Raw genomic sequence first — 27717 nt, 5'->3', positions numbered from 1 at the left:
AGAGAGTTTATTAATATGTCCTGTATAAAACTCAGCATTTTGGTTAAATTAATATACAGGATACAGGGCATAGAATTAGAAATAGCTGTAGAAGTAAATAATCATGCATAAAACGTAAGCACATGTATAATCTGTTTGATTGGCATTTAGAAGTTGGTGACTAATAAGAAAGTAAGATTGTTTATGGATAACAACTTCTTTTAAGGAGGTATCCGACTGGCTTGATATATTGTCTGAAGGAAAAATTAACTTGTCGCACGAAAATGTTATTTTTGGTTTCAAAGGTAAAACCAACAACCCACTTAATACGGTGTTTTTGATAGTGAAATATATGCTATATAAGACAAGCCGAAATAATATAAAGCCAGATTTTAAAGTGCTTCAAAGGGAAATACTCAACTACTATAAAGCTACCAAATATACAGCATCAATAGAAGGAAGCCAATTGAGCACTCCAGCTATCATTGCTAATTAATCATATCAGCCATGTATATTTTGTTTCTGCCTCTAGGACCATTGGCTTCCTCCTATTGTCATACATTATTACCACCGTGCCTTGTTGTTGTTGTTAATCCCCTTGATTCATACCTACATGTTGTTATTACTTAATCCCTGTTGATGTATATAAGTCTGTTCTGTGCTGTAGTACTTCACTCTTGCTTGACAACGGTATAAGAATCCATACCATCATATATGATAAAAGAAGTTGTTATCCATGTACAATCTTACTTTCTTAACACATGTAGAAGTAATTGGTCAGCTACAATTTGGTGTGCCTGAAGAGTAACAGAATTAAGGAACATGTGGAGATTAATTGGTGATACCTTTTCTTGTACAAATTCAAGTTATATTGGTGTTGAAAGTTTTGAAATGTTTGCATTTTGTGGTAAAATTCTGGATTGATTTCAGATTTTTCAGATTTTTAGAAGTAGTCAAATATCCGTTTCCATTCATAATGGTTTCCAGGTTTAGCAATGGGAATAGAAATACATGTTACTTGTTATCTGTGTAAAGTGTTTTCGGTGCGATATCTACAGGATCAGTTTGGTCGGTCCGATATGTGTCTATAAAACATGTCAACGGTAAGGTCACTACAACGGAGGCTAAGCTAGGTGACAGCATATGACTTGACAAAAACAAGATTTGAAATTTAAGTCACATTGTATTTTGTTGTACAATACACAAATAAATACACTAAATTACAGTACAATATGCATGTATGCAGAATACGATTAATTGTAATTCAATAAACGCACAATAAGAATCTGCCATCGTATGCATGTGCAATGAACAATGCATGGGTGTGTATGATCTAATCTAGTCCATCCAGAGTTATGTCCCCTGAAGAGTATTCCATGACATGCTGTTGGTGGGCTCGTGGGCACTGCTGTAAATGCATGTATAACTGTCACACTGTGGCGCAGTGATGACTTAACATAACATCACTGCCACAGGCTAATTTGCATATCACGTGACAGGACTTTTCTCTTGTTTGTAAACAAACGCGCATATTCATAATAAGAAGAGACTGGTCTTAAGCAAGCTTTTCGACGCGCTCTTTACAATGTTTTTCATTGTTACATATATATTCTTCCATAACTGCGACAGTAACATTTATGACAGTACATATGTAGATATCAAACTGGTTGCATCGTTTGCTCTCTGTCGGCTTCGATGACAGCATGTGGAGCCGTACAACGTATGTAAACAAAGGATCGCTACGCAAATCGAAATAGTGTTACATGTTTTAGGATATTTTCTCAGTGAAACTAAACCATTATATCAAAGATGTTTAGTTAGATGTTTAGGCTCGTCAAAAATAAAAGAGTTAAGAAATATGTACATTATATTGAATGGACGGTGCAAGATGTGACGAATCGTCACATTTTTCTGGCCTGTGGCAGAGGTACTATGCTGGCTGGCCGCATGGAACTCTGGGTAGGAGATTGGTATAACTGTGAGATAATATGCAAGACATTTTACTCTCTCTACACACAATACACAGCACCAAAGTCAATGCTCTTGTTTAGTGGACTTGTGAAGATCCGGGTTAGAATTGGTTTTCAGCAACCCATGCTTTGGGTAGAGGTGAATAACGGGGTTGGGTGGTCAGGTTCACTGACTTGGTTGACACATGTCATCGTATCCCAATTGCATAGATCGATGCTCATGCTGCTGATCACTGGATTGTCTTGTCTGACTCGATTATTTACAGACCGCCATCAAATAGCTGGAATATTGCCGACTGCGGGCGTAAAACTAAACTCACTCACCCCAAGACTTGCAGAAGCCTCTAAGATAATAATTAATAGTTTAAATGATGATTTCTAAAAATATAAATATCCCTCTGACAGACTGGCATCCTTTATACCGCCTATCTAGTCTTGCCTCTTTAGAGGAGGGGCGGTGGGGTAGCCTAGTGGTTAAAGCGTTGGCTTGTCACGCCGAAGACCCGGGTTCGAATCCCCACATGGGTACAATGTGTGAAGCCCATATCCGGTGTACCACGCCGTGATGTTGCTGGAATATTGCTAAAAGCGGCGTAAAACCAAACTCAGTCAGTCTTTAAAGGATAGAATTACTTTATACATCCATGGGCTAACCGTTCAGTACAGCCTTGGAGCAATGCTAGTTTCACACCCATCAACTATCAATTAGTGCGGCATAAACTAAACTCACTCACTCGATGAACTGAGCTGGGGGTATGAAACCGCCTTGGTCACGGTTGATGAATGTAAAATACCTTGAAGTCTCATGGAGTTATCTCATTTTGAACCCAACTCATGTACCGTTGCTCCCAGTACTTTCATTAACTTTGGACCCTGCTATTTTGGCCTCTACCTTTTTCACTTTTTTATGATAAAAACCCAATGTAACATTTTACATTCTTTGGTTTTTTTCATTTTATTTCTGACCTAGAGACCTGAATTTTGATTGGCCAAAAATCTGTAAGTCCTGAAGAATTGTCCTGCCTGACTTTAAAAGTCTACATGATTATATTCATGCAGCAGACTATTTGTGTAACTTCTGTATGGCCAACAACAACAGTGATAATGTCTCTAATGATAAAAATGTGTCCTATATGTTTTGTGAATATGCCGAAACTTCGAGGCAACAGTAGTCTGTCTCAAATTTGGTGTTACTTTTTATAAGGCCAGACCTATTTTATTTCTTGTTTTACGGATCCGCTGGTCTTATTTTTTCAAGAATAACAAAAAAAAATGAAATAGTAATTTTCCCCACTCTAAAAATAAATCATCATGTTTTTATTGGCAAATCTTGTAAACTTACAACAAAAAAATGTTTGATTGTTTTTTGCTTCATATACACTTCATAACTTGCCAGAAAATAAAATAGTTTTAGTATGCAAAAGGAATATTACTTTGACGGGTGATTTTTATTTTTTATTTTTTTCCCTAAACAACAAGAAAGAAAATTGGTCTGGCCTAAACATAACTTTTCGTGTAACTTAGAGCCATACGTGACTTCTGTGATGTAGAGTGACCTTGGCTGCAAGTCGTATGACCTATTTGTGACATGCTACTTATAGACAATGTATTTTATCTGCGAGCCACACGTGACTTCTGTGATGTATAGTGACCTTGACAGCAAGTGGCACAACCTATTTGTAACATACTACAGACAACAGTGCATTATATCAGACAGTAATCTCTATTGTCCAATATACCTCTCAACACAATCATCTCATTGTTATAGCTGTATCAGGTCATGGTCATTGCAAGCTCGGGGGCGGTGGGGTAGCCTAGTGGTTAAAGCGTTCGCTCATCACGCCGAAGAGCCGGGTTCGATTTCCCACAAGGGCACAATGTGTGAAGCCCATTTCTGGTGTTCCCCTGCCGTGATATTGCTGGAATATTGCTAAAAGCGGCGTAAAACTAAACTCACTCACTCATTGCAAGCTCACCTTGACGTTGTTAGTGTGACTTACGACACAACTTGACCTGTGAAGATCAGGGTTAGAATTGATCTTCATTCTACCATGACTTCAATAAATACTGGATTGTGATTGGTTAATTAAAGTCATTCAGAGGTATATAATGTAATATACCTCTGATTTTCCAACACAATATGTATCTTTTTAAAATAACATGGTTAAGGTGAAATGGAGAAAAATACTGTTGGAAAATCCGAGGTATACTACAAAATTATAATAGCTCTAAATTTTTTATCATGCTACGCCTTCAGTTTTAAATCAAATTTAGAGCTATTATAATTTCGTTATATACCTCTGATTTTCCAACACAGTATGTTTATCTCCTAAGTAACCCATGCTTGTAAGTGGCGACTAACGGGATCGGGTGGCCTGGCTTGCTGACTTGGTTGATCGATGCTCATGCTGTTGATCATTGGATCATCTGGCCCAGACTCGATTATTTACAGACCGCTGCCATATAGCTGAAAGAAGTGCAGCATAAAACTAAACTCTCTCACTTGAGACAAACTTTGTCTGTGGTCTGTCCATCTGTCTATTATCAACCAATCTTATAATCTCTTTTTTCTGCAAGCATATTTGCCAAATTATTTGATGAAATGAATGTCCGAGTTCTTGTATTTTGTAAGCAAGAGAAAGGGCAATGGATAAATTCTTTCACAATTTTGTAAAATTAGTAAACATACATAGAATATTTTTTAATTACCAATGATATCTTAATCCTCTTGAGCTCCACATTGCAAACTGTACTGATCACGACCACCAAAAATTTAGAATGACGTCAACTATCATCAGCCATGATGTCATTTCTAGTGTGACTTCATTCCGACCTTGGGGGCGGCGGGGTAGCCTAGTGGTAATGCGTTCGCTCCTCACGCCGAAGACCCAAGTTCGATTCCCCACATGGGCACAATGTGTGAAGCCCATTTCTGGTGTCCCCAGCCATGATATTGCTGGAATATTGCTAAAAGCGGTGTAAAACCCAACTCACTCACTCATTCCGACCTTGGAAAACGTATTGACGATGCATATTGTACCCGTGAAGGTTCGGGTTAGAATGAGCCTTCAGTAACCCATGCTTGTTGTAAGAGGCGACTAACGGGATCGGGTGGTCAGGCTCGCTGACTTGGTTGACACATGCGGCGTAAAACTAAACTCACTCACTCACTAACGATGCATATTGAGGAGAAGTTATATATGGTGCAATTACAATGTAGTTAATCCTAATCCTAATTAACATATGTTTTAATTGCTGATGAGATGTTCTCACACTTCCCATTTGTGAGAACTCCCAGTTGTGAGACACATTAATTAATGGTTCAGTGCACACAGGTGGTGCTTCCCCATCCCTACAATGAAAGTGGGAACAGCCCTGTTGCTGAAGAGGACCCGCAGGAGGCATAGTTCATTAATGAGCATTAAAGAGCATTTATTGTTTTCAATAAAGAACAAGTAAAATACTGAAATACTGGAAAAGATTATCATTATATTTACACAGAAGAAATAGTTCATTAAATATTTCATTATGATTTTTGATTCACACATTTTGATGATTTGCATTATTATGATGTTTGTGTGTCATTATAAAACACTTTTTTACATGGGTCCATATTTGGAGATTTTGACACTTTTCATATTGATCACGAAGTTACCTACACAAAGTGTTTATTTTTTAAGGCCATTTACCTGAGTAGGTTAATTACTTTATCTTTTAAGCTACCTCCACAAGATTCAGTTAAATATCTAATCCCTCATTAGCTGGGGTTAATCCATTCTATCAGATAGGGGAGTAAGGTGTGTTTTCTTTGCTACTTACCTACTCCACTGTCTCACAACTGGAAGTCTCACAACTGTGAGTTCTCACAAATGGGAGTAGACCGCCAAATCCTAATTAACAACTGATGTGACCCCCGTCCCTAGTGGGTGGATGGGTAATTAATCAATTCACATCAAACGCCTGCCGAGAGAGATTAACAATGACTACACATGCACACAAATCTTTCTGTCCGGATAACAGGATCATTTTTCAATGAAAATATATGGGAATATATATTTGAAAATTCTCCGTACGGGTCCAGAAGTGCAGGGTCCACCTAAGTGAGTACGCTAACTGAAGGTAAGTTTCGTTTCACCTAAAAATCGTCTGGAAGGCGGGGTTTCCGGATATACATGGTCCGAGTAAACGGGGTTCGACTGTATCCGCTTAAAGCAGTTTTCACACCAGTACAGGTAGAACTTATATGATCTTGGTTATTTCTCCCCTTATCTATCATTCTATATTTACAGTACTGAAGAGGCTATTGGCCTATAGTACAGTTTTACATGCAGTAGCAAAGCTAGCCTTGCTCCACGGCTGTACTGAATTCTTAGCCCATGGATGTATAGTAATTCTATGCTTTGAAGAGGCAAGTCTAGATAAGCGGACGGCCCCAGTTTGTTAAAATTTTTTTATTATAAATGATCATTTTAACTGTTAATTTTTACCTTAGACGTGTGCAAATCTATAGCAAAGGGTGCAATAGAAATAAATATATATAGTAAATGGTATCACATCGGTAATGTATTTCCCGAGACACGATGTGATAACGCATTTATCTAGCCGAATGTGTTTACTAAATCAAAAGAAAACAATATGCATCGAATCGACTTGTTTTTATTTATGTGATCGATTGACCTCAATGCAGCGCACGTTACTAAAGGCTTGGCGATGCACGCTTTTCTCACTTCGCGTGGTCACCGAGGCATGGCAGGATAATATGACTTTTGTACTCCCTGCTCGTGGATCGTGACGGGTGTACATGGTATTTTATCAGAGTCACGTGAACCAATCAAAACTCGACATTCTTACATGAGGCTGGATAAGAGGGTATAGAATATGTGTATTCGGGGTTCAAATAGAAATATTTCTTTATGCATTCTTCTCTCATATTTGTATATAATGGACAAGCAATCAAGAAATGGTATTCATCTTCTACCTCCTGATAAGTACAATGTTTACAAATCTTCCCTTATGGATGATAGATGTCAATATAACTTTACAGGAATATGTTCTGCAAGTTCCTCGCTACAACTAGGTCAGTTTTTGGCTACCCATATTCAGAATGGCATTACCTCTGCTCATTAAGTGAAACAGGCTTTGCAGGAACATTTCTCCCCAGAAATAATATACTTATAGAAACAAATAAAGGAACACAAGAAAATTCAAGTGTTCCTTTAATATTTTATTGTTTTCATCACCAGCTTTGAATAGCGCTGTGGTGATGAAAACTGGAAAATAATAAAGGAGCGCTTGAATGTTCCCGTGTTCCTTTATTTGTTTCTCTACGTATATGTTTTGAAATTTTGTTCATATTAATTAATTTTAATTGTGTTCATTATTTACAATGAAGTAAGGGTGTCATCTTGAAAAAAATATTGTCATGTTGAATACGATAGTGGAAGTTGTGATGGCTGAGTGGGATAGATGACTGCTGGTGAGGTGAGGTGAGGTGAGGTGAAATTGGGTTTAACGTCATACTTGAGAATATTTCGCTCATATGACGACGTGCATGCGTGTGTGTTGTGGTGTATGTGCGGCTGCTTGTACTAGCCCAGACTTAAGCTGGTTTTATAGTGCTAGCCCACTGAGATACCATGCTGCAGTGAAGCATGAATACCCCACTCAGACACATTATACTGACTCCGAGCCGACCAGCCCTTGTTGTACCCATTAATGCCGAGCGCCAGGCAGGGACCAACAAGTACCATATTTTAACGTCTTTTGGTACGACCTTCCGCTCTCCGGGCGGACGCAGATGACTGCAGGATTGCATGAGGGGTTGAGTGAGTGCATAATTGCATGTTTGCGTGTGAGTGCACGTTTACGTCAATATGGTGAAGTGCTTTTATAACTTTTGTGTGATTAAACTATCATGTTATTAATCTGGAATGTATGTAATGGTGTGTTTTATTTACATTCTCTTATTTTATTATATTACTGTGATAATGCTTGTCTCATAGGCCAAATAGCCGGGTCCTTTTTGTGTTTAATGTATGTCTTTAATGTTATGTACTGTATTTTATTGCAAAAGCACGTGACACTTTAATAAACATTTTCTCTCTCTCTCTCTCACTGACCGCTGGTGATTTGGTGCCCTGACTCGCAGAGTGTTGATTACTCAACCTAACAAAAGTACAAGAACCTGTATTGACTGAGAAAGTGTAATCCCAAATATAACATTTGATACGTCATTGTGTTGTTTAGAAACAAGATCGTGTCATCAGAAGAAGATCTAGTATAGTCCTCTACATACTCCAGTTCTTGTCACAGTTTACATGAACTTTAGCAACTCATTACACTGGATTGTTCTGGCAGCTGATTGGTTGACTATGAAGGTCAAGGTTTTGAAGCAAGTTGTAATTGGACAGTTATTGACCTATATATATGTAACACTGATACACTCTGTGTGTTATCTGTAATGTGATATCGACCTCTCAAGACCAGCATTACATCATTAGGTATGTAGACGGTCTCTCTGCTTAGCAGTTACTTCTGTGTTCACCAGCTCAAGGCTTGGTGGAATAATGAAACATAAATTCTGGAAAAAGGTTCATTTCCTCTTTTACCAATGAAATAATAATATTTCTTAAAAAAGTGTGGTTTGAAAATTTTTTCAGCTCTTCCTGAAAAGGAAGAAGAAAATGATATTGATGACTTAGACATCTGTTGCATGTTTTGAACCTGTGATCATGGATTTATATCCCTGATTGTTGATTTGGACTTTGTCAACTATTGTCATGTTATGAATGAAGTAGTTATGGTCAGTCCTAATTGAAAAGTTTTCACCATGTTCTGAAATACCCCACCTATATAGCGTTGTGGTAGAGTGGATGTCCTGGTGTTATTTCCCTTCCACCCTGCCCTTTCCAAAGCCAAAATGAAGCAACTCTAGATTTTCTCAGGTTCTGAGTCTCCCATCTCACTGGTTCTCCTTATCAATTTAATAGTTATTATTTGTTTCTATCAAAGTTATACATATATTCAGAGACTAAGAGTCAGTTTAGTTCACCAGTCCATCATTGTTTTTATCAAATTTAACTCGGTAGCATACTTGACCCATTGTAGAGATAAACCACCGGTTTTAACAGGGGCAGTTATCAGTCATGAAACCCTTGCGTGTACATCCTGTTGTTTATTATCATTGTTAGAGCAACAGCCTTCAAGGTAGGTCTTGTTTTATCTCTTGAAGCAGAGAAACCTTGGGTATATGGACTACTGGCAAATGCTGTTTCAGAAAAAAAATATTGGGGATGTATTGTAAGGGTTATTTCATGGTGTTTTGGAAGCTGTAGTACTGTGCATGTTTGTATTTGTCTTTTATGGGTTGTTTTTTTTAAAAATATTCCAGAATACTTAGCAGAAATGATGCTTAGAAAAAATGAATGAAAGAACGGCTGATTTTTTCCATATGACTGCAGTAAAGCCATGACTGATTAACTATCCTCATATCAAGGAGGGACGTTGAGGTAGCCTCGGTGAGCTAGCCTCGTAGTTAAAGGGCCACTGATCCAGAGCGATTAATGTTTCTCGCCAACAGTCTAATTACGAAACCTAGCTGCAAACTGGTCAGTGTCTGCTCCCTCGACTGGGCTACTGTCCACCCTGACTACTGTCCACTTTGGCAGAATTTCTTCAACCTAATCAGTGGGACATTAGGAAGGGTGGATGCCCATCAGATGCCATTATATGAAAATATCCCCGACAGTTCTTGTTTGATTGTAATAAAGTATCCCAGCAGTGCAGGCATTTTCAGATTTACAAATGTTTGGATGGTATAGTGACTGATCCAATTTGATCCTATTTCAGTGTTCGCGAATAGTGTCTGACCCTCTGACAAATCCGGCAGATTTGCCAACGTTCCGATAGAAGTCTACAACCCACCGGCCCGAGTGTCCGACTGTATATTTCACAATGACTTTGACTGAAGTTGTTATATGTGACATGTGACACTTGTTTGCTGTATATTTTATCTTCATTTTTCTTATGTTTGTTAATAGTTTCAATACCAATTATAAGAAATATTAAATCTGAAATGTGTGTTTAATTTTATTCCATGGGTCCTGTGAATTTTCAGTGGGTCAGACAGACATCTTAAACTTACAGGACCCAATGTCCTATTACTTTGAAATACCATTCGTGAACACTGCTATTTCTGTGTTTTTTACCTCGATATTTAATCATGTAAAAATATGATGTCTATTACGTATGCTATGATATCAAAAACACACATTTGATATATTTGAATCCATGAACTAAACAACCCCACTTTGCCATTGCTAAAAAAAAAATCAGAAATTGTACTTAGGTACATAGGTATATACAGTTTCTAAATAAGTACACAGCAAATGTTTATATATATTTCTTATGTAACAATGAAGTTCGATCCATTCCTATCGTCAAAACAGTGTCGGCCCATAAGGGTTTTTTCAGACAATCAAACTTGCATGCAATACAGCGATTACTACTCTCTTGCTGTAACCCTTGTTTGCTGGTAAACCTACACATATGTTATTTGTCAATCTATTTGTTATGGCATTCAACAGAATCATTTTTTTTGCCGTGAAAGGTAAGGAGACAGACAACATACACTAGATCGCACTTAGGGCGTGTGTGTGAAATATGATACACGTCAAGATATTACAGTCATGTTATAAATTCACTAAGTATAAGCAGATCGTGTGCATTTTATTAAGTTTCAAAATGCATACAAATATGATAATAAACTAATTACGATTATAAGACAAAATATATAGATGTACATTGACTTCGTTATTTCAGTCCTAACATTTTTTACCACTGGCAGATGGTTAAACTTAAAATGTTTTCATTTGTTATCAAAATAATGCCATTTAATACAACATTTAGATTGACTAGAAGTGAACCCAAGCTTACTACTCTCCCCAAGACTCTCCATGTACTTAGTTAGCCTTACTTTCAAACAATGCTATTGTATCAGGCTTCTCACCCAATTCAAGGTCAAACTATTTCTTAAATCAAATTCTACATCCATTTACGTTAACATTTTTATAAAGTCAACATTACTATGAAATAAAAATTTTACATCAAAATCAGCATTTTTATCAAACTGAATATTTTTCTATAAGAAACCAAATTATTCATCACAGTCTACATAATTTTACGACATCAAGATTATCGAGTAAAAAAGATTTCATCTTTGTTGATCAGTCTATACGTTTTCTATCAATTACGCATGGTAGTGGCGCAGCACAGGTAACGAACCAGTCATGAATTCTTGGATATCATCCAGGTACTCACGGGAGAAAAACAATAACAAAAGCAACAACCAGTCCATGGAAATTGCTCTGCATCAGTGGCCCTTTAAAGCATTCTCTTCTCACACCAAAGACACGGGTTCAATTTCCCACATGGGTACAATGTGTGAAGCCCAGTTCTGGTGTCCCCCGCCATGAAATTGCTGCAATATTGCTAAAAGCCACGTAAAACTAAACTTTCTCTGTGTCTGTGTCACTCACACACATGCACTCACGCACGGACACACACACACACGATGAAAATTGGTTGTTGTGTCACTATGTTTTAGCATCATCTAAGATACTTCATAGATCTTCATCTATGTATTTCATAGCTTTCGGCCGTGGGAGCCGTGCCAATTAATGCTTATCAGAGGGGTACACAAAGTCCGCAGCCTAGACTACTAGTTGTCCGACTTCCATTTTTGGTGGAAGCCGCGGTGGCTGAGCGGTCTAGGCGGATGGGACTCAAACCAACAAAAGTACGAGAATCTGTACTTTACAAAGAAAGTGTAATCCCAAATATAACATATGTTACATCTAAGATACAGAAAAGGCTCAACAGTAGATAATCTGTGTTTCAGCTAAAGTGTCGAGACTGAAGAAAGAACAATGCCTGCCACACCCAAGGAGATCCACCCCCGGGGTGCCCGACTACAGCACCGTGCACGAGGCCGTCGGTGACCTGTTTCCTCCAGTGACTGTATGTATCTGTGCACGACATTCTGGGTCCTTCCTTTTGTATGTCCTTCCACCCATCCATCTGTCCATCTGTCCATTCATTCACTTCTCTATGAGTGCGTGAGTGAGTTTAGTTTTACGCCGCACTCAGTAATATTCCAGCTATATGGCGGCGGTCTGTAAATAATCAAGTCTGGACCAGACAATCCAGTGATCAACAGCATGAGCATCGATCTGCGCAATTGGGAACCGATGACATGTGTCAACAAAGTCAGCGAGCCTGACCACCCGTTCCCGTTAGTCGTCTCTTACGACAAGCATAGTCGCCTTTTGTGGCAAGCATGGGTTGCTGAAGACCTATTCTACCCCAGATCTTCATGGGTCCACTTCTCAATGAAGACAAATTTTCTCACAAATGTCATCGTATCCCAGTTGAGTACATTGATGCTCATGATGTAGATCACAGGATTGTCACTCGATTATTTATAGGTCGTTGCCATATGGCTGGAATATTGCTAAGTGCATCTTTAAACGAAACAAACAAATTTTCTCAAACACTTTCAAATTTAGTGAATTTGTTTTTTACCCACCAATGTTACTGGTCAGACGCGTGAAGATCTGGGTTAGAATTGGTCTTCAGTAACCCATGTTTGTCATAAGAGGCAACTAATTGCGTAGATCAGTGTTCATACTGCTGATCACTGGATTGTCTGGTCCAGACTCGACTATTTACAGACTGCCAGCATACAGCTGGAATATTGCTGAGTGTGGCGTAAAACTAAACTCACTCACTGTTACTGGTCATTTAAGCTGAGTTAGAAAATTGTTGTCTTAAATTCATTTTTACCGTTTTACCGTTAGCAGTTTAATTTTAACCATTGCCCTATGTTTATTAGCTCCGTTAATACTTCTTTGAATGGAAATTATAAGCTGGTGTGATGAACATGGGAGATAGTTAGTTCTATGGTTGTTCAGGGGCGGTGGGGTAGCCTAGTGGTTAAAGCTTTCACTCGCCACCCCGAAGATCTGGATTCGATACCCCACATGGGTACAATGTGTGAAGCCCATTTCTGGTGTCCCACGCCGTGATATTGCTGGAATATTGCTAAAAGTGGCGTAAAAAACATGCACTCACTCACTCACTCACTCATGTTCAATTTCTTCATGACAATGCATGAGATGTTTCGCAGGGGTGGAAATAACCCATTGCCCGACGTCCGAGTCCAGTGTTTTTTTCTGTCAGGCAAGCAAATTTGTATATCACACTGTACCGGTGTCCAGTTGACTTTCCAATGTTAATTATGTTGTTTATTTAAAAAATCAACAAGAAAACGGACGGTATAGAGGAAAATTTATCAGGGCAAGTGATTTTACATGTGCCACTGTTCCCGGAGGACACTATAGTCCGTTTGGCTCAAAAGCGGACCGATGAATTGCAATCTAACTCGAAAACTAATAAACATAACATACTCAATGAAACGCTGATCATAATCAAAACATCACACCAACTCTGTGAGGTTTTTGCAGAATTTTTGTCCTAAAAATAGAAAAGTTGTTTATCAAACTATCATTTCCAGGTGTTCGAGAACGGATGGAGACGGCACAGCACAGGTTAATGAATAAATAACTTTGTGAACGTGCTTCTCGAACACCTGGCTGTCCCTTTCTCTGCACTCCTCCCTCGTAACAAATAGTGAACTGTGTCAATATTTTAATGATAGTTTTCGAGTTAGATTGCACTTCATCGGTCTGCTTTTGAGCCAAACGGACTGTAGCAATTTTAAAGTTATTTCCACCCCTGGTTTCGGTGTTGTTGCTAACAACGCTATCAAGCAAGTAATCACCATATGCTAGAGATTGAACATTATATTGTGGTCCTTGTTGCAGAACAAGTCTGACTGGTCCAAGTTCCGTTTGACAGATGACCAGATTGCCCAGTTCAACAAAGATGGCTACCTTCTCAATGTGCCGATTCTCTCAGCAGAACAGTGCGACAGAATACTGGATGACTACAAGTACTTCACGGTGAGCACAGTACAGCCACTGACGATTGACGCGACCTCTAGCTGAAAGCTGTTCTGTACAAGATAATGCTTAGTCCCTGAATATATATATAGTTTTGATAGAAACAAAAAAACCTATTTATATTGAAAAGGAGCCCAGTGAGTTGGGAAATTCAGGGTAAATCTAGACTTGCTTTATTTAGGACTTCAGCATTGCAGGGAGGAATAGGCAGAAGGGAAAATAATGTGGTTCAGGGACTGTGAGACAGACTATACAAGATACTTACTATGATTTGTATAAATTCTACATCCAGCAGATAGCTGGTTTTTAGTAATAATTACTGAGAACCATGATCCATGATGGGAATTATTATTATGAAAAGAAAGACCACAAAAAGCCTATCAGACAGATCTTTTTCCAGACATCCAGGACATGGGAATTCGAACAGGTCAAACGAATTATAAAAACACAGCTTTTTGACATTGCTTTTGTCTTGAGCGCCTCTAAACAATTTGTTGGAAAAGGCTTTATTATTAGAAATAGATATAGAAACGAGTTCCGTCCGTCTGTGCGTCCGTCACACTTTGTCCGAAGCATATCTCCTAATCTATGGGTGATAGCTTAACCAAACTTGGTACACATGTCAAGCGTGATCCCTAGATGTGCCTTTTGGGAGTTAGACCCAGATGCGAATTTTATTTTTTGCGGTTTCCATGGAAACGTGATTTAGGCTGTGACTATGACGATGTCATCTTGTCCGGAGCAGATCTCCCAAACTATACATGCTAGCTTCATCAAACTTGGTACATATGTCAAGAATGATCCCTAGATGTGCCTTTGGGGGGTTAGACCTAGATATGAATTTTATTTTGGCGGTTTTCATGGAAACGTGATTTAGGCTGTGACTATGAGGATGTCATCTTGTCTGGAGCAGATCTCCTAAACTGTACATGATGTCATCTTGTTGCATTTCCATGGCAACAAGTTAGGCTTAAATTGAATTTGGTGGTAGTGCTCCTTTCTGGAGCAGATCTTAAAAACCTTTCACTACTCTCCTTCCACTTTGCTGTATACACTCCAAAACATCTGACATAATCATAACTAGTAGACATATTCATAAAGAGTATTTTGCCGTTGCAGGGGATTTTGATGACTTTGTCTTCTTGTTTAAATTTATAATTACACCACCTCGGTACTACTACCTCTAGCTGAGAGCTGTTGTGGCAGACATCTTATATCTCTGATATCCTCTGTTTCATGTCCACCAGAATAAGGACGAAAAACACCCAGGGATGGACTTGTTGTATGAATACCATAGCAACCAAACTGGAGACCCTACACGGGTACTCATGCACTGTCTGGGACACTGGCGGATGACCAAGATGTTCCATGATCTGACCTTCCTCCCCTCGGTGGTTGTAAGTATGACATTATAGCAGAGCTGTTCCATGATCTGACCTTCCTCCCCTCGGTGGTTGTAAGTATGACATTATAGCAGAGCTGTTCCATGATCTGGCCTTCCTCCCCTCGGTGGTTGTAAGTATGACATTATAGCAGAGCTGTTCCATGATCTGGCCTTCCTCCCCTCGGTGGTTGTAAGTATGATATTATAGTAGAGCTGTTCCATGATTTATCCTTCCTTCCCTCAGTTGCTGTATGACATTATAGCAGAGCTTTACTATGATTTATCCTTCCTCCCCCCAGGTGTTGTATGACATTATAGCAGAGCTGTTCCATGATTTATCCTTCCTCCCTTCAGTGTAAGTTTGACATTATAACAGGCTGTTCCACAACATGGACATCCTCCCTTGTTTAGTTTAGACTTGACTTTCCACATGAAACATACAAGACTTTGTGTAGGTGTGACATCATCTCAGTTGTTGATAAATCTGTCTGTTTCATCCTTGCTACTGACAGGTACCTGCATCTCAGCTGCTAGACCCATCAGGGAAAGAGGTTCCGGTCCGATTCTGGCACGATCAGCTGTTTGCTAAACCCCCACATCATGGTGGGGTTGTTGCCTGGTGAGTGGGAGTCTACCATCTTGAATGCCAGAATCAGAGCATATAGTTTTACACCAACAAGGAATCAAACTTGGGCTTTCATTGAGAAAAGCAAACACTTTCACCACTAGGCTGACCGAAATATAATGCCGGTTTAGACATGGTGCCAGATTAGACAGTGATGATCATTTTCCAACATGGCTGCCATTTACACTTCTCAATCTCTTCATCTATATAATGCCTTTGATGTTTTGTAATTGTGCAACAAATTAATACAATGTTGATGACAGATAATTATTCTTTATACAGTACTAAACATTGTTCAAATAACAATTACTGTTAATTACAGTTAAAATTGCTTGTCGAGACCGGAAAGTCCTCCCGGAATACGGAATAGACAGGTGCTGGATTAGACAATGTTTTAATGATCACAATATCGTTTTAAAATTGGGGGACCAAACATTTATGCCGGTTTTGACAGTGTGCCGGATTAGACAATGTTTTAATGATCATAATATCGTTGTAAAATGGGGGGACCAAAATTTATGCCGGTTTTGACAGTGTGCCGGATTAGACAGGTGCCGGTGATGGCAGGTTTCACTGTACTGGCCTCAGTTCGGACTAGGACAACTAGCTTCACACTCCTGCATGCATGTTGCTATGTAAGTGTAATAACCTTGAAAGCAACATAATACCCCACCCACTGTAATGAGCTTAATACAATATTAGCTTCTGTGTACATGGTCACATGACAAGTATAAAAGAGCCTCATTCTGAAATGGGGGAATCATGGCGTCCACATCTACACTACATATGGTCACATAAAAGACTGCAATAACTGCAATGTCTGATTTATCTAAGTGCAATAACCTTGAAGTGAGTGAGTGAGTGAGTTTAGTTTTACGCCGGACTCAGCAATATCCCAGCTAAATGGCGGCGGTCTGTAAATAATCGAGTCTGGACCAGACAATCCAGTGATCAACAGCATGAGCATCGATAATAATAACCTTGAAAGCAACATTATGCATCATAGTGTTTTCCCTAGGATCCAAAAAGGGCAGGGCGACAGAATTTCAAAAGGGGGCACCCTTATTCCAAGAAGGTCATGCAATGACAGCTTACCAAGCATTCATGCATATGATTCTTAAACTAAAGACTCAAAGAGCACCGCTATTTCACTTAACTTCAACATGAAAACCACCATGTGTTTTTAGCAATCATTTTATTAGAGAAGAAGGGCAAATACCAAATAAAAGGGGAAACGAAAGCCCCCCACCTTACGCAGTGACCCAATCTTGACCAACTTGGCTGCCCCACTTAGATTCGGGTAACATAGGGTCTTTTCTCCAAACTTTACTTTCTAGCCAAAGTAATTGACGCTTAAACACAATAATTGTGGTTACAATTCCCACTGTTGAGTTTCAATATGTTGTTTGTTATTACAATTTTTTTTATGATAATGATACATTTGTATATCATATTTAATGTCATACTTACCTACTCAAGAATCTTGCTATCTTCAAAGGGAGCTAACTGCTGTGTTGCAGGCACCAGGACTATTCGTACTGGACCCGCACAAAACCCATGATGCATTTAACGGTAGGCGGCACTTCCTGCCTGCTACCCTCATTGCTTGCAATGACCTGCTTACCTCCCTTGCTTGTATGGGCAATCCCAATATGGCCACAGATACTTGCTAGACAAGAAATTTCCTGTTTTGTATTCATTGTCAATACTGTGCTATATTCGACCAATGAATCAAGCAGTAGACTGCTTAGGCTACCATTCTGACCAATGAGCACTCAGATTACATTGCGAATACGTTTAATCCAAAATTTGCAACAACCATCCTGCCATCTACTAGTGGTGGTCCGATTAATTGAAATAATCGAAGATTGGTCGCAGTGACTAAACGACCAAGCAATCGAACATGTTTTCTCATAATCGAACGCAACCAATCTTGGAACACTTGTTTGCATGAACAATATTTTTCACAAGGTTGCTTTTGTCTGTGTCATTAAATTTACATTTCATAAGCACAAGCTCGTTCCAAGTCATGATTGAATTTATCTTAAAGAATCCAGGAAATCTGTGTTCCTAACATACTAATAATCCTTTAAATATGCAAAATTTTCAAATGGATTTTGTTTAAAGGTCACATAAACCCTAGGGGGTAAAAATACATAAATCACTAACTGGCATCGTTATAAATGAAACCCCGTCATTAAAACTACTCATTTCGACCTTTAATTGACTTAAATCGAACTTTTTGACAACAGTGCACAATTCTCACCCGCGAACGAAATTTCAACCAATCAGAGCGGCGCGACTCTGTGACGTCATATGAGGAATAGCTTGGAGGGCCTGTGCAGAATTCATCTACATTTTAGGGGTTAAATTATCTTGTTTACAGGCTTGTATAAACCTGAAATCGTGACAATTGTTGTGGAAAATGAAAGCTATATGTTCTCACAATCTACTGTCATTTAATTTTGTCTCCTGCTTTGCCTAGTTTCCGAGTTACAACTTGTTTTCATAGACGCTTCTGTCACAATTGATTGGTGTCGTTAGGCCCTATTTGTATAATGACTGATCCAAATTGATCCCATTTCTGTGTTTTTTACCTCGATATTTAATCATGTCATGTAAAAATCTGTTTGTATTCTCAAAACAGTGTCGGCCCATAAGTTTTCACATGCAATACAGCAATTAATACTCCCTTGTTGTAACCCGTGTTAGGTGGTATAAACCTACACATGTTATTTGTCATCATTCACTTGATGGTCAGTTAATGAATTTATAACAGGTATAATTAGTGGTAACACACTTAGATTACCCGACAAAGGTTCCCATTTGGCATTTCTTGTGTCTGGAGTAAATATTCAACATTATAAACATCGATCAAAGGATTAACCGATAACACGCTGATTGATTAATTACTTTTATCTTACACAGCGGAATTGTCAAAAGGTAGTGTTTATGTATGTAGATTTACTAATCTATACTGAATACACTCTGCCGCGTCGGTGTCTCGCGTAAAACAACGTCCTTCTTTCAAAGGATTAACCGGCAATACATTGATTGATTGCCCATTATTGGCTAACTAAATTACTGTTTTTAATGAAAGGCGGACATTATGCAATTAGTTGCCAGGTGTGCTATCTTGGGTGACCAATGAGACTATACACCAATACCTGAAAAGATTTATCACTTTTTTCAGGTATATTAAACTGTTAAAAGACACATCATTTGGAACAGTTTTGTGGATATTGATGGATACATTCCTCAAACAAGGTAATGGCCTGATATTGTTCCTATAACTTTAATCTGTTTTAATTTTAATATTTGCATTTTGTTTTTATTCATTTGTCGTAGCATTCAACAGAATCATTGTTTTCGCGTGAAGTGTAATGAGACAGACAACATACACTAGGGTGTGTGTGCTAATTATGATTCACATTGGCAAACTATAAAATGTCTAGATATTACAGTTCTGTTATAAATTCACTATAAGTATCAGCAGATCGTCAGCTTTTATTTAGTTTCAAAATGCATAAAAGTATGATAATAAACTAATTAGGATTATAAGACCAAATATAAAGGCAGCACATTGACTAGTATCTACATACTGGTGAGTGGACATTAACCATGTAAATGTAGCAAGAAATTTATCGGCAAGCAGTATTGTGACTTCGACCCCCACCTGCCTTCCGTGGAAGAAATCGTTATGTCATAAGTTGTGTCATGCAAAATCCTTTTGGTTATGATTCCAATACATATTTAACTTTTAGTAGAAAGTAGTTTTGATTTTCTAACTTGATGAAAACAAACTATAATCTCATTAATTCTAACAGACTTTACGATTTTCAAAATGGCGGCCCTGTCTGGAACATCCGCCAGTCTGTGGATAAATGCTATTTAGGTTTGTTTTCACCGAGTTACAAAATCAAAACTACTTTCTACTGGTAGTAAAATATGTATTTTATTGATGGCCAATAGGATTTTGCATGACATAGCGTATAACATAACAATTTCTCTCCTGGCAGCGAGGTGGGTGTCAATATAATACTACTTACAATATTATTGTTACTTCGACCACAACCTCACTTCCGAGGAAGAAATCGTTATGTTACAAGTTGTCTTATGGAAAATCTTTATGGTCATCAATCATATACATATTTTACTATAACTAGTATGTAGTTTTGATTCTTTAACTTCCGTGAAGCGATCTGAACACAAGTAAGATATCGTTTCAGGCTTCCACAACGCTCGTTTCGCACTCACAAACATAACCCATTTAGTACGAACTGCGGGGTCCTGTGGAAATCTGTGCATGGTGACACCATCACCCGACCCCTAGGAGCAATTGACGACAAAGCAACGATTCGGCATGTCGTCGTTCATGTCGAAAATCATCAAAATGATGAGCGTGCTACACACTTTCTATACACCTAACTGAAAATCGTTCCTCATATGACGTCACTGCAGTGCTCTGGCGACAGAGTTACGTAACCTGTCTGTGGTTTCGTTGGCGGGCGAGAGGGAAGCAGGCCACTTTTTGGCCACTTTTAATCGCTCGGTATTAATTAACCACAAGTTTTTAAAGAATAAATTTGGTGTTCCGCATAAGACTAACCACAAATCTTTCATATGTAATGGTTAAAAGAGTAACAAAAAACAAAGTTTAGTGGTTCTTTAATTTGCAAAAAAACAACAAATTACTACATGTTTTTTCTTTATTTTTTACAAAGACAAAAGGAACATTTGATAAATGACGCTAACCAATTATTTTCGATGATTGATCGGTTGTAATGGACCAATCATCAATTATGAGATTTTAAACAATTCCCAACACTACCATCTACCGAACACATCCCTTCATGGATCTAGTCACTGACGTTTAACAGCGTATGAAATCAGCCAAAACCCCAGCCAGACATCACGGCTGATAACTTCAAACTGTTACCAGCCCAAAATGGATTTAACCAGACCAGACACCAAGATATGACTCAGACGTATATATAACTATCAGGCTGGCTAGCTGTGAATCTAGACCCTCCATCTGAAATTTAACCCATCTCAGGCGGTTGGACGGGCCTTATTTCATACACTGCGCTTATGCATATAGAATGTCACGACAGAATGACTATTATAATATGAATTAATCAACTGTTCTTTAACTTTTTTCGAGTAGCATTAACAACCTCAGGTTATCTTCTGACTACCGGAATAATTAAAAACATGACTTCACCCCACCAACAGTCAGGAAGCAAATCTAACATGAAAATGTTGGCAGGATATTTCTCAAAGATAACCCTGAATAATTTTTGAATAATTTAAAAAAAACCAAAGATGTTAAAAAGGTTATTTTCAATCTAAATATAATTTTTAAACAATATTTATACAAACACTGAAATAATATATATTTTAATTGTTTAAACAATAAGATATCTTTAAATGAGAATGACTTGACCTGGACTAGCCTGGCTGTATTCTACCTGTTTCAGGTGCACATAGCGCTGGATGAACAGTTCGAACAGAACGGGGCTCTCAAGTACATCCCAGGCTCACACAAGTAATAAGATGTCTATCATGATTAGTTTCTTTCACTTATCCTTTCATATACATCACATTGGTACCGCCTCCGTGGTGTAGTGGTTAGAGCGTCCACCCCGGACAGCAGAAGGTCGCAAGTTTGAACCCCGACCACGTCATACCAAAAGACGTTAAAATATGGTACTTGTTGGTCCCTGCCTGGCGCTCAGCATTAATGGGTACAACAAGGACTGGTCGGCTCGGAGTCGTATAATGTGTCTGAGGTATTCATGCTTCACTGCGGCATGGTATCTCAGTGAGCTAGCACTATAAAACCAGCTTCAGTCTGGGCTAGTACAAGCAGCCGCACACACACATACACATGCATGTACGTCGTCTCAAGCACGAAATATTCTCAAGCACGACGTTAACCCTAATTTCACCTCACCTCTATCACATTGGAAGCTGTAGTGGCTGAGTGGGCTAGATGGCTGACTTTATGTGTGGTGGCGATTACGTGCCTGACTCTGACGGTGTGGGTTTGAATCCCAGAAGGGGCTCAACCCAGCAGAAGAACCAAAATCTGTAGTTCACTGAGAAAGTGTAATTTGATGAGTGTGGCATTTCTAAATGGCATTGTGTATTCCTATTGCACAATTGTCTTAAGAACAAAGTCCCAACTGGAAATGGATGATGATCCAATAATGTCTCTGGTAACACTCTGGTCCCGATAGGACGTCCATGAAGGTGCCTCACCTTTCCTCCTTTACTGCCTTAGCTGGATGTCTTACCAATGGTTTAAACATATTTATTTCCCAACGTGGAATCGGATTGATAAACAAGCTTATCTGAATACGGCTCCGGGAAACATACAGAGCTCCAGATAAGATTTAGCTCATGTGGGTACTGTACCCACTGTATTTTTTTGGAGTGGGTATTATGAATGTTGAGTGGGTATTTCATTTTCCGTTACCCACTGCTTTCAAATATGTGCGTATTTCAGTCATTTTACTCACCTAAGTATTACGTCATTGAGTAAGTTTTCTAAGCAGGTATGTTCTGCCTTATGTCATACCTAATCAAAACCAACTTAAATATAATGGAAATGATTTCATAGAAAATCACTCATCCTATACTAACAGTACAACATGATAGCAATCGATGTCTTTTTCATTTATCATTTTTATAAATATATTCCGTACGCATTTGTTTTAAACTTTTTGTGTATTTAACATTTTAAATGCGTAATTAGTACGCAACAATTATTTTTCAATGCGTAATTGGAAATTTTCTATGCGTATTTTACCCGGATACGCAGCTTATCTGGGCCTCTGTACCGGTACATATATGGTATAAATATAACTGACTGACTGAGTATGGTTTTACGCCGTTTTTAGCAATATTCCAGCAATATCACGGCGGGGGACACCAGAAATGGGCTTCACAAATTGTACCCATGTTGGGAATCGAACCCGGGCCGTCGGCGTGACAAGCGAACGCTTTAACCACTAGGCTACCCCACCGCCACATAAATATAACAATCATGAGGAGAAAGACATGCCATTAACAAACAAACAAAAGTTTTCTGGAAATATAACAATCAACAACTGTAAACATCGCTGCTTATAACATTTGAACAATTAGTGTCGGAAAGTATTAGTGCAATTTCGTTTTTACTACTTACAACACAAATTTGCCTGACAATACAATGAAAGAATGGATAGATATCCTCTTCCATGGTCGATTTCAAACTGAGTTTGGTGGTTTGTGATCTGTCCATTTTAATTCATCAGATTACAGTATTTAACATTTTCAACACATGAACATAAAATTCATGCCACTAGCTCGAGTTGTTATGGTGTTCTACAGCTGCAGAATACCTAAAGTAAGTGAGTGAGTGAGTGAGGGAGTTTAGTTTTATGCCCCACTCAGCAATATTCCAGCTATATGGCAGCGGTTTGTAAATAATCGAGTCTGGACCAGACAATCCAGTGAACAGTCTTTCAAACAGTTACGAGATAACCTTGTTTTTATTAAATGTGACACAGTGTATTATAGTACAGCTGATTTGTGTTTCAGATGGACCAGGAATGGCAACCCTCTCCCAGTGACGGACTTCAACTTCGCTGACATGGAGTCCATCCAGGTGTGTTTATGACATAGCTAGTTGACTACCGGAGATGGGGTGGTAGTTGGACGGTTAGAGTGCTCATCTATCACAGCCAAGGTCCAGATTCCGTTCCCCACATGGATACACGGTGTGAAGTTGTACTGTAGATAAGTGTAAAACCAGATTTGGTTAATAATGCTCGCTGTGTTGACCAAACTAGGTTCTTGGTATATGAACTGAATAAAACAATGTCAAATTAGTACCTGTTACATCAAAATGACATCTATCCCGTGAAGATCCGGGGTAGATAGGTCTTCAGCAACCCATGCTTGCTACAAAAGGCAACTATGCTTGTCGTAAGAGGCGACTAACAGGATCGGGTGGTCAGGCTCGCTGACTTGGTTGACACATGTCATCGGTTCCCAATAGTGCTGATCGATGCTCATCACTGGATTGTCTGGCCCAGACTCGATTATTTACAGACTGACGCCATATAGCTGGAATATTGCCGAGTGCGGCGTAAAACTAAACTCACTCACTCACTCAAAATGACATCTATCAAACTTGTGCTTCAGGTGTAAGTGAGGTGAGGTGAGGTGAAATTAGGTTTAACTTCGTGCTTGAGAATATTTCGCTCATATGACGACATGCATGTGTGTGTATGTGTATTTGCGGGTATGTGCGGCTGCTTGTACTAGCCCAGACTTAAGCTCGTTTTATAGTGCTAGTCCACTGAGATACCATGCCGCAGTGAAGCATGAATACCCCACTCAGACACATTATACTGACTCTGAGCCGACCAGTCCTTGTTGTACCAATTAGTGCCGAGCGCCAGGCAGGGACCAACAAGTACCATATTTTAACGTCTTTTGGTATGACGCGGCAGGGGATCGAACCCGCAACCTTCCTCTCTCCGGGCGGACGCTCTAACCACTACACCACGGAGGCGGTCGCTTCAGGTGTAGGATGTCACGGATGAACCATGAAAAATCAAACTCTGTCATGCAGCATCCCTGTTGTAATAATAATAATGGCTGTTTGTGAAGCACCTGTTGTCCACACGCTTGTGCATGCTAAATGCCCTACACATTATTAATAGTCCAGTCAATCTACGATTTAAACTCAAACAAGTTGCAAAAGAATAACCTGGATAACTCAAGTTGCCTGTGAAGTCCTAGACGGTTAATAGTCATATGACTTATCCCACTGGGTACCCATTCACTGCAGGGTGAATCTCTCAGGAGTTTAATTGCAATCTAAAATGGGGATCAAATGGTCAGTGTCTACAATCATGGGTTTGTCAGGTCTGTTAAGGTAAAACATCACAGCATGATACTAAATTCTAGTAAAATCCAATACAAGCGGCGATGGCGATCTAAAATGTGTCAAACGTTCTTCAACACCCATAGTCAGGATGTTCCTGTTTCAGACAATCCTGAACGACGAAGAGAAAGCAGCCTTTAAGCCAATCACAGGCAACCTGAAGAAGGGCCATGCCAGCTTCCATCATGCACTGGCCGTTCATGGTTCCTATGGCAACAAGTGAGTAGAAACTAGTTTCCAGCAGACTATCCACACTGGCATCACTCGTGACTGGTAAAACATGCCACGCTACTCCGAGTGTGTCAACTTCAACAGAAACTTGGGCAGTGGTGTATCATAAGCGTTCACTTGTCATGCCGTTCATGTTCAGTTTGTGGGCAGATGTGTGTTCCTTATACTGAGTGGGGGGTAGCCTAGTGGTTAAAGCGTTCACTCATCAAACTGAAGACCCAGGTTCAATTCCCCACATGGGTACAATGTGTGGAGCCCATTTCTGGTGTCGCTAACTGTGATATTGCTATATTGAAATATGTTTGAAATCAGCGTCAATCCTCACTCGCTCACAAATACACAAAACAAAAGCATCAAGTCTTGATCCATACTGGGTGTAGAGTTCTACGTTCACCTAAACTGATCCATTGTCTCCTCTACCCCAGATCCGATGTGCCCCGCCGAGCTGCCGTGCTGAATTACTTTGCTGACGGAGTCAGATCGGACTCTGATGAGGAATTGCTCAAAGGAATTTCTGTTCCAAAGGTAGTTGGACTTGTGAACGTATTACACAACTATATATTTAGCGAAGTATAACAAGTGGAATTGGTAATACTCTTCATACTCACCCAGAAAGAGAAAGCACTAGACCTTTATATCAACATGGAATACCACTTTAAGATAAGCCTGTATTTATTTTTGTAAGATACACTTTTGCTGTTCACAAAGTGATATAGTCATAAAAATTGATAATCAATGACCTTTCGTGTTTATATGTCTCTAATAACCCATTCAATAGGTTCCTCAGCAGAATGTAAATATTTGAAATTCAGAAAAAACGTTTTTATGAATTATTAGTACCATACTTGCTGTAATGAGCAACCAATTGCCGTAATCAGCCCCGAAACCAATCTGACTGTAAATAATAACGAAACTAAAAAGGTCGGTATTTCGTTATACAGATTTTACACTCTGCAGTGAATAGCACTGCTGAATTCTTACAAAATTCTCTTGTATTTCGAAGTTTGTTTTCTCTAATGCTTGATCTTTGACCACTATGACTTAAATGAGTAATCCCACTTGTAATTTTTACTTAACACTTACCAGGGTAACTATGGCACCTAAGTATATCTTATTTATGCCTATGTGCTTAAACCCGTGAAGGTCCAGGTTAGAAATGATTATCAGTAACCCATGCTTGTCTTAAGAGGCGACTACCGGGATCGGGTGGTCAGGCTCGCTGTCTTGGTTGACACATGTCATCGGTTCCCAATTGCGCAGATCGATGCTCATGGTGTTGATTACTGGATTGTCTGGTCCAGACTCGATTGTTTACAGACCGCAGCCATATAGCTGGAATATTGCCGAGTGTGGCTTAAAACTAAACTCACTCCCTTCAATGTTTAAATGGGTTTTTTTTTCTACACAAATAAAATGTGGAATTTGTTTATTTTGTTGTCAGGGTAACAAGATGGAGGGCCAGTTCTTCCCTATTGTCTACGACCCAGCCTGGGCCGTCTAACACCCCTGCCCTTCATCCCCATTTGACACCGACAGCGTTGGCGTCACCTACATAAGGAAGCAGTCATGCTGGATAATGCATCAAGACATGCCAAGTCAATTATTGCTTTTTTTAAAATAAAAGAATAGTGAAAATATGGCAGACAATTTTGTTATTTTACTGTCATGTTTTTTTTAAAGCATGAAATGTCTTTTGGATGATGTGAAACCACTGGCTGTAATCTTGAGGTGATTACATGTTAATTAACTTTTTGTTCACCAGGTTGGTTGCAGGGTAAATAAACTGTTTGCAACTGACTTGAGACTGTGATTTGAAAGGAATAAAAGGTTGAATCTATCAAGCAAGAATTGTCTTCTTACGTAGAGTGAGTGAGTGAGTGACGTATACACCTCACGGAAATCCAGTGAAGTAGTATTATGCTGAGGCAGCAACTGCAATATATATGATTGTGAATTCCTTGAATAATGTGGACCAAAGTTATAATTATTGGTAACTGCCAGTTGTCTGTGGTCTGTGTTTGCCGCGATTAGGACCCCATCGTGGGGGATAGACTTATGCACGAAACATACCATTTTGACACTGATTTTAAGGGTCAAGTTTGGGGGTCGTCTTATCCATGGGGTCGTCTTATAGACGGTAATATACGGTATATGAGTGAGTATGGGTTTACGCCGCTTTTAGCAATATTCCAACAATATCACAGCGTGGGACACCAGTAATAGGCTTCACATAGCGTACCTATGTGGGGAATCGAACTTGGGTCTTTGGCATAACAAGCGAACACTTGAACCACAAGGCTACCCCATCGCCCCAACCATTATATGAAGAAATGCTCTTAGTGATCAGGATACACAAAGCTGCTTTAGCGCTAAGATTATCTTAAGTCTATGTTAGAGTATGGGAGTTACAACCATCGTAGTGCTAAGATCATCTTAAGTCTATGTTAGAGTATGGGAGTTACAACCATCATAGTGCTAAGATTATCTAAAGTCTATGTTAAGAGTATGGGAGTTACAACCATCGTAGTGCTAAGATTATCTTAAGTCTATGTTAGAGTATGGGAGTT

At 39.1% G+C, this 27717-nt stretch overlaps 1 protein-coding gene across 1 annotated transcript; it reads left to right on the top strand.

The window, feature by feature from the left end:
• Window positions 1–7415: 7415 nt before the first annotated feature.
• LOC124280811 (probable alpha-ketoglutarate-dependent hypophosphite dioxygenase) lies at window positions 7416–26987 on the top strand. The gene is made up of 12 exons (XM_046716791.1): window positions 7416–7430; window positions 9140–9155; window positions 11848–11966; window positions 13832–13969; window positions 15217–15366; window positions 15866–15972; window positions 17499–17550; window positions 21459–21526; window positions 23566–23632; window positions 25026–25138; window positions 25576–25675; window positions 26592–26987. Exons 1-12 carry the CDS (start codon window positions 7416–7418, stop codon window positions 26649–26651), a joined length of 1005 nt encoding a protein of 334 aa, XP_046572747.1. The 3' UTR covers window positions 26652–26987.
• Window positions 26988–27717: the final 730 nt, after the last annotated feature.

This window comes from Haliotis rubra, unplaced genomic scaffold (genome assembly GCF_003918875.1).
Source record: "Haliotis rubra isolate DU_JTF1 unplaced genomic scaffold, ASM391887v1 Scf274, whole genome shotgun sequence".
Lineage (NCBI taxonomy): Eukaryota > Metazoa > Mollusca > Gastropoda > Lepetellida > Haliotidae > Haliotis > Haliotis rubra.
Note: the sequence above shows the minus strand (reverse complement) of the source record. Positions and strands in the feature narration are given on the sequence as shown.